We start from the raw sequence: 14,929 nt of genomic DNA on the forward strand, positions 1-14,929 counted from the left end.
TGCAAAAGGTGGGACACATCCTGTGGTTACATGTGCAAATATGCGTCACACAGCTGCCTGTGGTTTTAAGAATCACGTAATGAAACATAGTTTCACACCTAGCTTAGCAGCTTATTCAACAACCCTAAAACAGACACATAGTATACAAGTACACAAGCATGCAAAGAATAAATGTATACAGACAAAGGGCGTTTACATGATTACATTTCTTTATGCATGGTGCAGTTTAGTTACACAAATAATGCAAACAACTGCAAAACAGAGTAAAAAAGTGTTTGTTTAGAAAAGATGTATAAAAAACATTACAAAAATTTAAAAATAAAACACAAATATTTTTGATGTAAAAAAATATAAATAGCGTAAATGAAATGTACATTTTACAGATACTCAAGTTACGTTTGCACTCAATACTTCTGTAAGGCATTCAGAATTCGAACTCAAATGAAAGACACCTATAATATAAAATATGATTTTTGTGTGGCATGTGCAGTCGTAACTTACTTGGTACTGTAAAGCTAATATACACGTACACAGAATGAAACATTTCACAAAAAAAATATTTCACAATGAAGATGTTTAATCTGTCTCTGTTTTACACAAAACTATTGCTTGTATATTATTACTTTGGATGGCTGCTCCGTCTGAATGTTTTGCTATTGAAACTCTTGGAAGAGGCTGGAGGTCTTGGGAACGCAGGGCTGTTTCCTCCAGTAGAGTTACCTGGAAGAAAAGAAAGTCAGAATTAGTTAAACAAAAGGACACTGGAACATCTTTTATAGAAACAAAAGCATGAGAGATTATATTTATCACACAAGTTACATATAAGTGATGGTAAATATTAAGCTTTCCTTTCTGGGACTAACAAGCAAGGTGGAGCTGTCACTGGCAGAAACATTACAGTGTTTTACACTCATCGCTGGCAGATGAGTCTTGACTGATAAGAACCAATCAGTCAACTGGGGGATTGAATCGTATGTCTCATTTTCTGATGACCCATACTACAGGGATTTCAACCTAAAAAGTTCAACAGTTTCCAGACTTGGGAGCTCTGGAGTGGGCCGCATGCATTAACGTAGCAACAGTGATGCTTTTTAACCTGAGAGGGAAAAGTGTGGATAAAGCCTAAGCGATCTGATCTTTCACTCCACACACAAATGCCCACAGACTTGGGCGGCTCTGGTGATTACGGGAATCCAATGCAAACAAATATTTAAAACACCAAAGGCATTCAACCACTGTGCGCCAATTGTTTAACTTGAGCTCTAAAGGACCGGTGTTCTACGACCAGTTATATAACTTGTGTTGATGCAACTTGGCTGTACTACTGGAAATACCAATCCTCAGTTGTAACCTTTTATGCACAAAACACACCCAAACAGGGGCGCACACACAGTTGGCACGACAATGAGAAAGTCCCTCACATACACACTGTTGAGCAGTTGCTGGAAATGTGGCTTGCACATGCACATGTCAGAACTGCAAGCAATGCTGTTTATCAAAGAATATAGAAGATGTTCATTCCTCATGAGCATCTTCTTCAACACGTCTCCTGCAGTTTATAGACAAATTATGTGTTTATGTGTGTTTGGTGTATTTGTGGGTGCTTTTGTTGGATTAACGACCGCTGCTCACATCGCCCACCCCCATGTTCTATTTGCCCATCTCCACTAATCAGGCGATGGGTTTCTCCATCTCCTTTTTATTTCAGACTATTCACCTCATCCTAAATATAATGGTGCCACACCTTCCCAAATCTGGAGTCTATCTGTCTCCCACTACTATTCCTTATGGGCCAATTTGAATGAGGCAACCATGTTTGGTCTTGCTCCAGACACCATGCGTTCTTGGGGTTCCAGCATCTATTTTGAATACATGTATACATTTGTAATACTAGGCCAGACTATAGTTAGTGAGCGCATACCACACAGAGTGAAAGGTCAACATCAATAAGGGCTTTTCAAAAACAGAAGGAAAAGTTTGATATTGGGTTACAAATGTCCTAGAATACAAATAATGATCATAATAACTGTATTTGTTTAGCACTTTTCATTACACCTAAAGTACAAAAACAACCAATATGATGAATTATTAAAAAAAAAAAAAATACAGATAATAACAGCAATAGACATCACATGATCAAAGCTTTTTTTAGAAAGATGAGTCTTAAGTTGTAATATCTTAATAAAATTGCCAACATTGGAGAAACTCAATAGTGTTTAAATTATTATTTACCTGACACGTCAGCAGTTGTTTGCTTTCTCCCATTGGGTCCATCTGCAAAGCTGAAAGTGTTGGGTAACACACTGAACTTCAGGATGTAGTTCTCTGGACCAGGTGTGTGGGTATGGCTTCCGTCGTCACTTCTCTCCTTATCAGACGGTTGCAGGGCACCCATATCCTTCTTTCTACTCTCCTCTCCAAGTACGAGTCTGGTACACATGAGTCTCCTCTTCTTTCGATTCACGCCGTAGTCGGTTTTTCCCTTTCTCTTCATGTCATTGCAAACTGGCAGCTCTTTGGTTTTGGAGGGGCAAGCTGTTTCGGCTTTCTTGAGATATGTCCGGGGTAAGGTACCGTGATGTGTTTTCAGTTTTTTTCTGAGCTTTAGTGTAGTTGGTAGATAACTTCTCCTCCATTTTTCAAGAATCCATCCTTTGACAGAATATTCCGGTGTGGGAACACTTGACTTTCTCTTCGAAGGATTGAGAGTCACAGAGACCATGTTTGGAGGTCTGTGTGATGCATGAGATCCTGTATATTCACCATCACTCTTTCTGTCACCAAATAATGTTGGTTTTGAGCCATATAGGACCAGTTGTACTGTTTTACCATTAGAGATCAAAGGTTTTTTACTCTCAGCAGCATTACCAGAAACGTTCCTATTTACACGTTTCTCTAAATTCTTCAATAATTGACACATATCTTCATCACTGTGCATCTTCCTCTTTCTTTCAACTGTTTCCAGTTTATCACATTGACTGGAGGTGTTGTGGAGGCCAGCCGCTGGTCCGGTTTGAGTTGGTTTTTCAACTTCCAAGGAGGACCCTGCTACATCTGTGGATGTCAGCTGTGCTTGTGGACAGCCCACCGCAGTGTCTGACATATGGCTTACAATATTAATGACCTTCATGAATTCTCCCTTGCTTTTGTCTGAAGGGCTTGACTGACCTCTTCCTACTGACTTCGGCTGTTCTTTTACACATTTCTCCTCAGAGTCTGACATCCAAATACCATTATGACGGATTTGCTTTGGAATTTCACTTCCTCTGCAAGAGACATCTTCAACTTCACTGTCACTTAAGACTAAAGGGCTTAACTGGCTATCGTCTATTGTTGATGGGGACATGTTCTGTTTTTCCTGAGCAGAATGTGAGCGAAGTCTCTTCTCATCTTCGTTTAAGTCTACAGTATGACTGATGTCATTGGATAGATCAGTCGAACTACATGGTACAACTTGACTGTCAATGTTCTCCTCAGTACTCAGTTGATGGTCTGTCTCTATGGCAGAGTGGACCTTGTCCAACCTGATCGCAGGTTGATTGTTATTTTGTACTTTCGTCTCCTTATCAAGTGTCTTTTCTGTACAGTCTTTGTGATCTTGTTTTTCCTTGCACGCACATTTCAAAGAAGTGCCTTTCCCATAAAACTTTTCTATCCACCCTGCGAGACAGCAAAATTCATCTATTAAAGACACTTTCTTCTTGCTCTCCAGTTTTGAGTCCTTCAATGTGTCACCAACTTCAGGTAGCTCATTCTCCACAGAGCTTTTTGTGACACTCTGTCCAAAGTCAGGCAGCTCCTTCTCAACAGAGCTTTTCGTGACATTCTCTGGCTGACTCAGAGTGTCCATACTTTGTGGTAGCTTACTTTGCATTTTCCCAAAGATAACTTTAGCTTCTTCTGGGGACAAAACTTGTATCTCAAACGAGTAATGTTGGTCATTGGAATTCGCACTGTCTGGGTCTATGTCATTGGGTGAGGAAATTCGACTTGATGTAATCTCAACAGTGGGGGCTTCTTCAACTTGGACAACAGATCTGAGCTCTGTTTGAGAGAAGGCGTCGTTGGACACATCACTTAAATTGTCTTCAAACATGCTGCTTGTGGCTTCAAATTCATCTAATTGGCTGTCACTCCCACGTGAGCTAACATGAAGCCTTAAATTCCGGGAGAAGCCAAACTCTTTGTCAATGTCATCTAGCTGATCATTTATATTCAACCATGATGATTGGTAGGGCGGCTCTGAATATATTTCATTATGTTTGAGGAAATGGTACTTTTGGAGTTGCCTCGAAAAGCTTCCTTTTATTTGTGATAGAATGACAGAGTCGTTAGTCACATGATCACAGCAGAATGTCGTAACATCCGTCATTAAAGTTTTGTACCAGCCTGACTTGAGCTTATTCTTGAAAATGTCAACCTTGCCCTTCCAAAAGATTCTCATTATTTCTTGAACAGATTCCAACTTTTTCGAACGTTTTGTCGGGGCTTTTTCAGAATCCGTTATAAAATTCATTAATTTGGCAGTAGTCCACTGAGTTGTTGGGATCGAGGACAGGTCGAAATCACAGGTATTTTGATCAAGTGGCACCTGAGCTTTGTTCATATCACGATGTTGGCCTTCTAGCCCCTCAGAGGTAACAGACTGTTGTACAGCTAGTGCTACACTCCGGTCACTAGATAATTCAGATCCTTGTTCATGTGCATATGACTGGTTTTGTGTCTTGTCTTGAGCTCCATCTTGTAGGTGTTTATTCAATCCTTCACTCAAATGTATAGCTTGACTCCTTTTTGCCACAGCCGGAGAAGTACATATTTCTAAAGGGTTGAGTAAAGAGGAATATTTTGCAGTGCACTTTTCCAATTGTTGAATTGGGTTTGAAGAGTTTTGCTGGTTGACAGCCGTGTAGTTTTCTTTTAACAGTGGTTGCACAACAGCAACAGCTCTCTTGCACATGCGACTGGGAGACGATTGGATGGAGCTGTCCATTTTTCCAACTGAACAGAGCATTTCGTTATTGTTTTTTACAGTCAACGTTGTCTCGGTTCTCTGGAGCAAAATGCCCTCAGGCAGCTGCATAAACTGAGATACATCACTTGAAGATTCAACTACATTTCCCGTAGAGACGCTGTTATTTTTTGGAAAAAATGCATTCCTCTCCCTATTTCCATCTGTAAATCCATCTTCTGTTGTGACACAGTAGACATCTGATGCAGATCTTTGCTGAGGTGATGTAACAATGTGTTGTGTTCTTGACAAAACACTCTGAGGCAAACTTTGTGTAGCATTGAGCTGTAGGCGCTGGGTGGAAAATGAGTTAGATCTGTCAGCAGCTGATGTCCCAAGTTGCATTGTTTGATGACGCTCCATCATTCTGACCTCGGAGACCTGACTTGCCGGTGCGATGAGCCGCCACATGGATGGTGAATTAGTTTTCACTGGATGACCACCGACTTTGTCACCTTGGTACGATTCACAAAGAGCCTCAGCAATTTGTGTGATTATCATAGCTTCCCCTTTTTGATTGGTCATTTGTTGTTGCGCATCAGCAGTAGCTATTAGGGGCAGCCCATTTCTTTTTATGGAGCTGCAAGGTGGCCTGTAGGTGGCCTCTCTTGCATTGTTAGGTGTTGAGTTGAGTTGAGCAGTGTATTGCTGAGTTGTCTGACCCATGCTGGAATAACCCCAAATCTGTCCCCTTGGTGGGGGATTTCTTGTGAGCCTGTTGTGTGTGCAAGACTCAGAGATAGCTTCACTGTAGTTTGGCAAGTTGCTTGTGGGAAATCTATGCTGAGAGACATTTTGTTGGTAATCCTGGTTGTTAGCAGGTGGTCTTGTTAGCTGTATTGTGCTGGCACAAACTGTCTGTTTACACGGAACCAAGGTAGCTGCTGTAATGTACGTAGAGCAGGGATTAGACAGCTTGCCATTTACCACTTGATAACTTTTCTGGACCCCATTATTTTGTACATCTTGTGTCCTTATGGATTGGTTACCATGACATGTAGCTGGTTGGATCAAATATGCAGTCGTGTTTTGTTGAGAGTGTTCAGTGTTCATTGTGGGTAGAGTCTGCATCTTTGAATTCTGAGCAGGGTTCTGATAAGGCATAGAAGTGACTTCACCTAGTATACCTGTCAAGTGGGGGTATTTCTTATATAAAACATAATGTTTATCATTCCTCCCAGCTGTTGACTGGGAGGAACTTGCCTGACGAGGAGCTGCTGAGGTTTGCCAATTTGCCATCTGACTGTTAGGCTGAGTTCCATCTTGAAAGGGTACATGGCCATTTTGTTGTGGCTGTATTCTGGGGTCCGCTGTCCAGAACTGACAAGAGATATTTGCTGTCCCAGGTTGCTGATTTCTCATTGTGTCGTAAGCAGGTGGAGTAGCAGCATGTACAGTTTGGTAGGGTTGTCCAACTGGTTGGTAGTGTCCATTCATCTGTGTAGAATAATCCATTTTTGTCCTCTGCTATGCCTTGTAGTAGGTCCAAATGGCAACTTTCCTAAAAGAAGGAGACAAATTAACAGTTGAAAGCATCAATTTAAACAGTTACAACGTTGGAAAGAACGGGAGCATTGCCAAATAAGGGCATGAACTTTGAGATGACATCCTGTCAGGAATACAGCGTCAGTCATGACAGTAGTTCGACACTGATCAGTGCCATTTTCCATTAAAACAATACAAGCTTCACAACTTGTAGTTCTCATATTACCTTGCATATAAATGAGTTGTGCAACCTCCAACAATTTCACATGAAGGACAGGACATGAACGAAAATCTCAAAGAAGCCCACAGTAATCACCCAGTTGGTTGCAAAGGAAAGCAACTCAGTTAAACCGCACGACTCTGCTGTTTTTTTCAAGCGTAGCTGAACAGATAAAATGATCTTTCAGCACTTGCTTATTCGTCCAACCATCAAAAGGGATAGTTCCCCAAAACGGAAAACCGCACACAATTTCTCAAACGGGCACGTGAGGGCTGTGCATTGGTGTGGCTTCATCCGCTAGCATAGCCACTTCCAGTAGTTGACTTTGAGGCTAAAAACAAGGTTTAAACTACGTCGTTTTGAGTCAAATATGAATGTCAGGGACACCACACAAGCAGTATGGAGGCAAGTTATGTTTTTTTCTGTTGTTTTATCATGTCAGAAGAAGAGGTCACGTTGGCTGAAATGCTGTTTGTCTCTGCAACTCATGCACTCAAACACTTCATCCCCCCCTTCCATCGGCATTGTGGTGAGTAGATAATTATGATTTTGAACATTTACAGCATGAAGCAGAGCAAGGCATAGGCAAAACAATCGAAGATGACAGCTTCGTACACTCGTCGACCTGCAAACCAACGTTAGCCGAGATCTCCTTCTAGGAATTGCAGGCCATCTGCACGCAAGGGGCTCTTGCACTTGTGTGTCCTTGCGTGTCTCTGAAAACGCAGAAGCATGCGCCGGCCTTTACACGTCGTGAATGAAGTACTACAGGATTCGCCAGAAGCTGTTCCAGACCATCATATGCTTCTCACTGATGTGCCACCTGAGGCTAAGTTTATTACGTGATTGACTTGTGGTCTGCTTTCTTTAGCATTTCATTAGCTGAAGGCAGTTGTTTGCATGCATATACGCGTGGCGGCGTTCTGAGGGACAGCTGGCAGGTCAGGGGTGAGCTGGGCACCACCTAGTGTCTAAACTGAGAAGTGCAGTACAGTGGGCCATAGTAAATTACATTACATTTAGCTGACGCTTTATGCAAAGAGACTAAAGGCCGGGAAATGCTTCTGCTTTTTCAGGGACACGCAAGCACACAAGAGCCCCTTGCCTGCCTCTTGTGTACTTGCATACTCCTTCTTGCGTGCTTGCAAGAACAGTCGAAGACTGCAACACACAAAGAAGGCGTCTCTAATTGCTTTGCAACACGCGCAACCCTTGGAGAACCATAAATTTAGAGATTACGTTGACACAGCATTCAACCCCGAGGTTACAAACCAAGAACAACAGGAATTTCTTCAAAAATAAAGCAAAACTATAAAGTTCTATAAGTAGGTGCCATTTAAGTGCTACTAAATTGTTAGTTTAAAAAAAAAAAATGGATAGGGTGTAGGGCTCTATAACCCTTCAAACGGAGATTTTCAGACCTAAACTTTAAACCTAGGGGTATTCAGAATGCTTTGCGAATCCCTGGCAAGCTGGGAGGGAGACCAAATAGTAGTACTTTCTACATATATAATGATTTACTAACGATAATGATTGTAACATCTTATTTTAGTATCATTTCAATATATTATTGTCACGCGCTACTGACATCCACGGCAAAACTGTCTCGTCTCTTTACATCGACGATTACTGACGACGTGTCAGGAGTTCGCAACGACTACTGATGATGCAATGACTTCTTGAAGTGCTGTCCCAATTCGAAGGGGAAGATTTCAACATCTGCCCCTTGTGACTCCGTTTCAAGCGGCAAGATAATCCTCGAAAACAAGGGGTAGGGCCAAGGGTGGAAATATTTGGCCAAGACGAAATTACAGTTCTACCAACCACAAGTTGAGTATCTAGAAAGAGATGTATCCTTACGGGACAGATGATGACATTTTTAGGGATGACAGGGTTTGTTTCAGACTGGATAGAGGACTATGGAGTAAACACTGTTCCAAGATTCAAGATTTGTATTGTCAAATGCACAACAATAACATTAAGCAGTCGCTGACAATGAAATGCTTGAGTCACAGGCTCTCTTCTAGCAATGCTCAAGTAATTACAACCAAATTAACCTCCTTTACTTTCCACTCAGAGAAATCATGAGAGAGGCAGGGACTAAAGTTCACAGCCCTATCAACCCGTGATCATGCGTCCTTTAACTTGCTGGATGGTAGAGGTGGACTTTGATCTCTCTTAAATGGACAGATTATATAGGTTTGCAGATTCTTATTCTATCAGACAGCTCTCTGTACATAGACATTTTCGATTCAGCTTGGGCTTAACCCATATGGGTCTAACCTGTATGGTGGGGGCTTGTCATCAATTAGTGTAACACATTCAAATTAACATGCTTAGCTGAGTGAGTGCATTTGCTTTATGCATGTTTATAATTAGACATTTTCAAAGGCCATACACAGTTTCTGCTACATGCTTGTCAAAGGTTTTTCTACAACAGGGTATCTAAAAAATGACAAGGGAGATATAGATTGGATATCCAATCTGCAAAATGTGCCGGCGAAACATGCAGCATCTTCAAGATCATCATTCAACCCTGTATGTTGTAGCGAGTTGTGTCGCTTTCCAGGATCCAACGACAAATGATTCTATCAAAAAAATTGAATTAAGAAAAAAAAGGAAAAATTTAAATTGTCAAACCTCTATCTCACTATGTCAGTGATTCTCAAAGTGGTGGGGCTCAGAGGCATAACAGGTGGGGCACGCGACTGGGAGGGGAAATGTGAGGCGGAACTAATGTTTTGACGTCCGCATCTCTCTAACGGTGGAAAAGTAACCAGATCGTTCTTTCGCCGTAGCCAGGGGTCGGCCACACGCGGCTCTGCAGCGGCACCCTGTATAGTGTTGTGCAACTTGTGTTCACTTGTTAAATCATCATCGTATCAGGCGTCATGAAATACCAGGAGCGGCAAATGTGTGTGTGTGTGTAACCAGACAGCACAGAGGGCCACCTATTCCAAAGGTTTATTGGACTTACTAGCTTCATGTGCCATATATTTATCGGAAAGTGTTGAGTGGTCAGCCTCCACTGCTTGTGGCTTTGAGGTAGTGGTGGGGGGGAAAAAATCTATTCTTTTCAGTATCGCGACATTTTGCGCACGCAATTATATCGATACAGTTTGTTTTTATTTATATAATTTATTTATTTTTGCTATATTTTTAATTATATATGTAACGGGCCCTGGCTGGCAAAGCATGACGAGGAGAGTTCAGAGTTTAAAAGATACCTGAGCATTCAAGGCACTAGTGTGTCTGCTGAAAGGGTGTGGTCTCCACTGCAGGAGATATAGTAACAGCCCAGAGGAGCACTTTAACATCTGAGCATGTTGACCAACTCCTTTTTCTGAACAAAAATGCCAATATTCCCAAATTAATTTAACATTTTGGTTCATGACCTTGCAGCCAACTGGACTGGACTCTAGCAGTACACATTTTGGTTTATTTTTCTCAATTTGATTGAAGCTCAAAGTTATTCTTATTTATCTGATTATTCTCAGGTTTATTGTTACTCTATTATGTCTGCTTTATGTTACTGTGTTGTATTTAAATAATTTGAAGTTATGTGCTGGGAGCTCCGCATTCATGTGAGAGGTCTCCTATTCAGAAAATAATTACAATGGGCCAGTGTCCTGAATGTTCAAGGACAAAGTTTTTGCACTACCCTTTCTTAGGTTTTGCACTTCAGTTAATGTGTAGAAGACAATGTTGTTCACAGAATTAAATGTGACATTTGAAGTGAGTTGAGCAGTCTTATTTTCCTCATTTTTTGTAAAGCCTTTGAATAATATGGGGGACATGAATCGGAATATATCGCAGAATCAAATCGCAAAACTTGCTGTATCTCAATATGTTAAGAATCGCAATTATATTGAATCGTGGCCCAAACATCGCATTACTATCGAATCGTCACATTTTTGCCAATTCCCACCCCTACTTTGAGGTAGGCAGAAATCCACGCGCAGGTAAGCAAGTGCATGTTATTTTTCTAAAACCCCCTATGTAGTGCCGGAGCTAAGACTTGACTCGAGAGTATGTGGCAGAGTGCCGTAGCCTTCTGAGACAGCTGTATTTACACTGTGCTGCTCTTAAACTGGCACATCCTGTGTTAAAACTGCGCATTTTTTATGATAAGGCATCGTGAAATTAAAAGGAAAATAATATAAGAAAGCTCAATATAAGAAGTTAATTGCAAATTAATGCATTTCATCAGACAATTTCTTGTCTGAGCTGCTTTGGAGATTTTCCTCCTTTAGTTTTCGGTCTTTTTAGCTTAGTTTTTTTATTCACATAAGCAAAGACGTAACCGTCTGTCATACGATAAATAGGGAAGGTCTTGAATCAAACCCACTATATTTAATAAAAGTAAAGTGACAAAGCAATGAAATAGTTGCATATAATCCCATTCTTCCAACAATGACCCAAATCTGGTCACACATTATATTAGCGAATCTACGCTGGCCCAAAAGGAGGAGTGTACAGCAAGAAGAGAAGTTTTTGTTCCCTTTCGGCTTCCAACCAGCTCCGAAGCAGGGGCTGACATGCTGACATACTGACATACTGACATACTGACACACACACACACACACACACACACACACACACACACACACACACACACACACACACACACACACACACACACACACACACACACACACACACACACACACACACACACACACACACACACACAATATAGAGAGGTTGGCTATGCCCATGACCCAAGGCAAAACAACGTCCTACACCCCGTGGTGTAGAAGAATTCAGTGTGGACGTGCCTCGTGCCTAAAGATGAGGTCCCATGTTCTACACTCATCCATTATCAGGTCAGAGATCATTCCCTAGGGGTAGAGAACTTTTCGATTAAAAAATGCGGCCCTTCTTCTGAGATTCTGGTTTATACCCATGTTAAAATGATTGACTCTAGCGAAAATACTACAAATGCCAAAGATACGGAACTTAAAAAAAATGTCAGATACATTATTTCAACAAATCATTAAGCCCTACTCAAAAACAGGGCCAATTCTATCTACAAGTCAGTAATCGCTCTCTGTGACAGCATCAAAGAGTCTGTTGCCAATGCAGATAACAGAAGTCGGAATGTTGACACTTCCTGGATAGTTTAAACAAACAAATCAAGACCAGTGTCTATGATCTGGCTTTTATTTCTCATCTTCCATTTTTTAACACCAGTTGCTTTTATTCAGTTTGTTTTGTAATTCTTTTTATTCCTTTTACTACTTCTATGTTTTTTTTACGCCTAAGTCTTTGTTTTATTGCCAACGTGTTCTTGTTGATGTCCTTGACTTTATTGCAAAGCACTTTGAGCTGAATTTCATGCATGAAAGCGGCTGTATAGATAAATAAATCAGATGTGATATTATTCATTGTCAGACATTCGGCATTCCCAGGGTTTTCTAGTTGAGCTCTGCAGACTTGCACTCAAACAGGGCAGACGCAGGTTGGGTCGTCATGTGAAAATGTGAAATAACACACATGCATTGCATATCGATAAAGTTGTCGCACTGCACCTTTGAATGAATATAGTTTTGTGTTGCATTGGACTTTTTCCTATCTTGCTTTTGTTTTAATTGAATTATTGTCTCGCACCTTCCATTGTGCTGTGGACCAGGCCAACACCAGGTTCAGTCGTGACAAATCAAACGTGGAAACAAATCGCTGTTCGGAAACAGATCGGTTGCTAAAGCAGGCGAACTTACCTTTTCTCTCGACGAGCTCCTCCTTCATCCGGAGTCCGAGAACAGTTGCTGTCTTCGTGTTAACGATCCTTACTCCATGTTTACATCCGCTGTTGGATTCCGAGTTCCGAGCCCACGTTCTACACGTTGTTCTGAGAAGAAAGGGATAAAGAGTAGGTCCCGTCCCACTGTGCAGTCATCTGTCCTCTGTCCTCCTCTCCACTGCGCAGTCCTCCTCTCTTTAATCCTTCTCTCCTCTGTCCTTCTCTCCACAGTGCTCCACTCCTTAATCCGTCTCTCGTCTGTCCTCTGCTCCTCTGTCTGTCCTCCTATCCTCAGTCCTCTTCTCCGCTGTCCTCCTCTACACAGCCCTCCTCTCCACTGCTCTGCTGTCCATTCCCCACGTGTAATGTGTGACGTCACCTGCAGAAAGGAATCTGCACGTGAGCGTCCCCACCCATCGGGTTCCGCCCCCTTTCCTCAAATACAGTCTGTGGTTCCTCCCCAGGAATCGTGGTGACTCCTTCGTGTGATCCTTGAGAACAGCACAGCACAGATCCAACAGTTTGTTTCCCTGTAAGTTTTAGTCCTTAGTTCCGGGAGCCTGAGTGTCCCCTCTGAATGTCCCCTCTGAATGTCCCCCTAAGTGTCCCCCCTGAGTGACCCATATCAGGTGAGAGCCGTAGACTACAGAGCCCACTCAGAAGGTAACTACACAGATGACCCCTGCCTACAGCTGCATAGGGCTTGTCGTGCATTACAGGGATCCACAGGCGTCTCCGTGAACTTTTATTCGTAAAAATTCGAGCTATCATTATAGCTATATGCAACGTAATTTTCAATGTTCGTGATTGCGTTATGTAAGAATTGTTATTCTAGACAAAGTGCTGTGCGTGTTGTCTACGTGCCTTTGCAGCGTGTGGGGGCAGCGATTGTAAAGCTGCACTTTTAGATTTACATTTGAATTGAACATTTAGATTTCATATTTAAATTTAAAGTGTAAAATTAGCATTTCCAATTCCCATTTGATTTAAAATTTAGATTCAACATTTAGATTTACCGTTGGCATTTCAGATTTAGATTCAACATTTAGATGTGAATCAAAGATTTTACATTAAGATTTTATATTTCATTTGAAATTTTATGTTTAGATTTCACATTGACCTCATTTCTGTTGGGATTTTAAAATCTATGTTTGTTCCTGTGTGTCTGTGAAGATGGCATTATAACTGAACTCTAAACCAATGAAGGGGGGGGGGGGCAGGAGCACTCTCCCTCGGGGGATGCTTTTTGACCTCTTGATGGAGGGGCTTGCATTCCTAGGTACGAAGCATGTCTTTACCATAGAGCATACCTCAGGGGATGCCCTTTGACTTGTTGATGGAGGGGCTAGCATTCCTAGGTACAAAGCATGTTCATATATAGCATCAATATATTCATATACTTACATGCCTCAAGTGGTTTTTAATATGTAATTGTTATAAAAGTTTCCATTTATTTAACACGACTAATTACGAACAGATTAAAGCAAGTTAACTACATTACTACAGAGTCATGTGTTTGGTTGTGACTTGATTTAAATTTTAATAAGTTAATATCAATACGCTACATGTGTAAGTTGCATGTGATAGTAACTATATGTTTCACAAATGTTCTGATACAGGCTGGTATAACCACCATTACCATTGCCACCTCGTTTATTAAGCCTGTTATTGAATTTTAGAGTGAATTAGACAGTTTAGATATGATTATAATCTCCACACACCAGTGTTGTAAACAGTTCTCATATTAATTATATAATTATGTTTTCACAGAGAGAAGTGGAAAGACTTGATGTGGACTGTTATCAACAGCTCTGTGGAAGATTATCACCTTTCATACCTTTTCATTGCTTCTTAATCAAATATTTGATTGAACCTAACCGTGACCGGCTCTTCTCATATTTGGGATAAAAGAACATGCGACACATCTGTTATATTCTTTTTTGTGTGCTGAGCATTTTATATACAGTCCACAGTGCAAAGGGAAGTTACAAAACTTTGCATTCATCCTACTTGGTTTGTCTTCAAGAAATATTTTAGTCAATGACTTTAATAACATGAAACTGAATCAGCTTTATTACAATTCCTATGTGTGTGGTTTATATACTAGTTTGAAAGATTAACTTACCTGCAGTTTTTCATTTGTTGCATGTTGGATATTTTAGAAGTCTTTTAAGGAAGCCACACCAATTTTTTTCTTTCTAAAACTCGTCACACATCCTTAATGACAATTGCAATTATCTGTAGTTCTGCTTTTAACTATTCACAATAATAGCTTACGTTGATATGAGTTGTAATTGGAGGCATCCCATTGTACAGCCAAAGCACCATTCGGAGGGTTAGTTTGCTTCTTGACATTGATATTTAAATTAACCAGACTTTAAAGGGTTAGGAATTTAACACAACCCTGCCGCCCACACCTCTTTACATCAGTGCAAACCTTTATGACATGGGTTAAGAACTCTGGATTGAGGGG

At 41.0% G+C, this 14,929-nt stretch overlaps 1 protein-coding gene across 1 annotated transcript; it reads right to left on the reverse strand.

Moving 5' to 3' along the window:
* Window positions 1–191: 191 nt before the first annotated feature.
* On the reverse strand, window positions 192–12,867 carry si:ch211-106e7.2 (uncharacterized). The gene is made up of 3 exons (XM_053426878.1): window positions 12,434–12,867; window positions 2,233–6,509; window positions 192–720 (listed from the first exon to the last, which is right to left on the reverse strand). The coding sequence occupies exons 2-3, from the start codon at window positions 6,461–6,463 to the stop codon at window positions 620–622; spliced, it is 4,332 nt and encodes a 1,443-aa protein (XP_053282853.1). The 5' UTR covers window positions 6,464–6,509; window positions 12,434–12,867; the 3' UTR covers window positions 192–619.
* Window positions 12,868–14,929: the final 2,062 nt, after the last annotated feature.

This window comes from Pleuronectes platessa, chromosome 7 (genome assembly GCF_947347685.1).
Source record: "Pleuronectes platessa chromosome 7, fPlePla1.1, whole genome shotgun sequence".
Lineage (NCBI taxonomy): Eukaryota > Metazoa > Chordata > Actinopteri > Pleuronectiformes > Pleuronectidae > Pleuronectes > Pleuronectes platessa.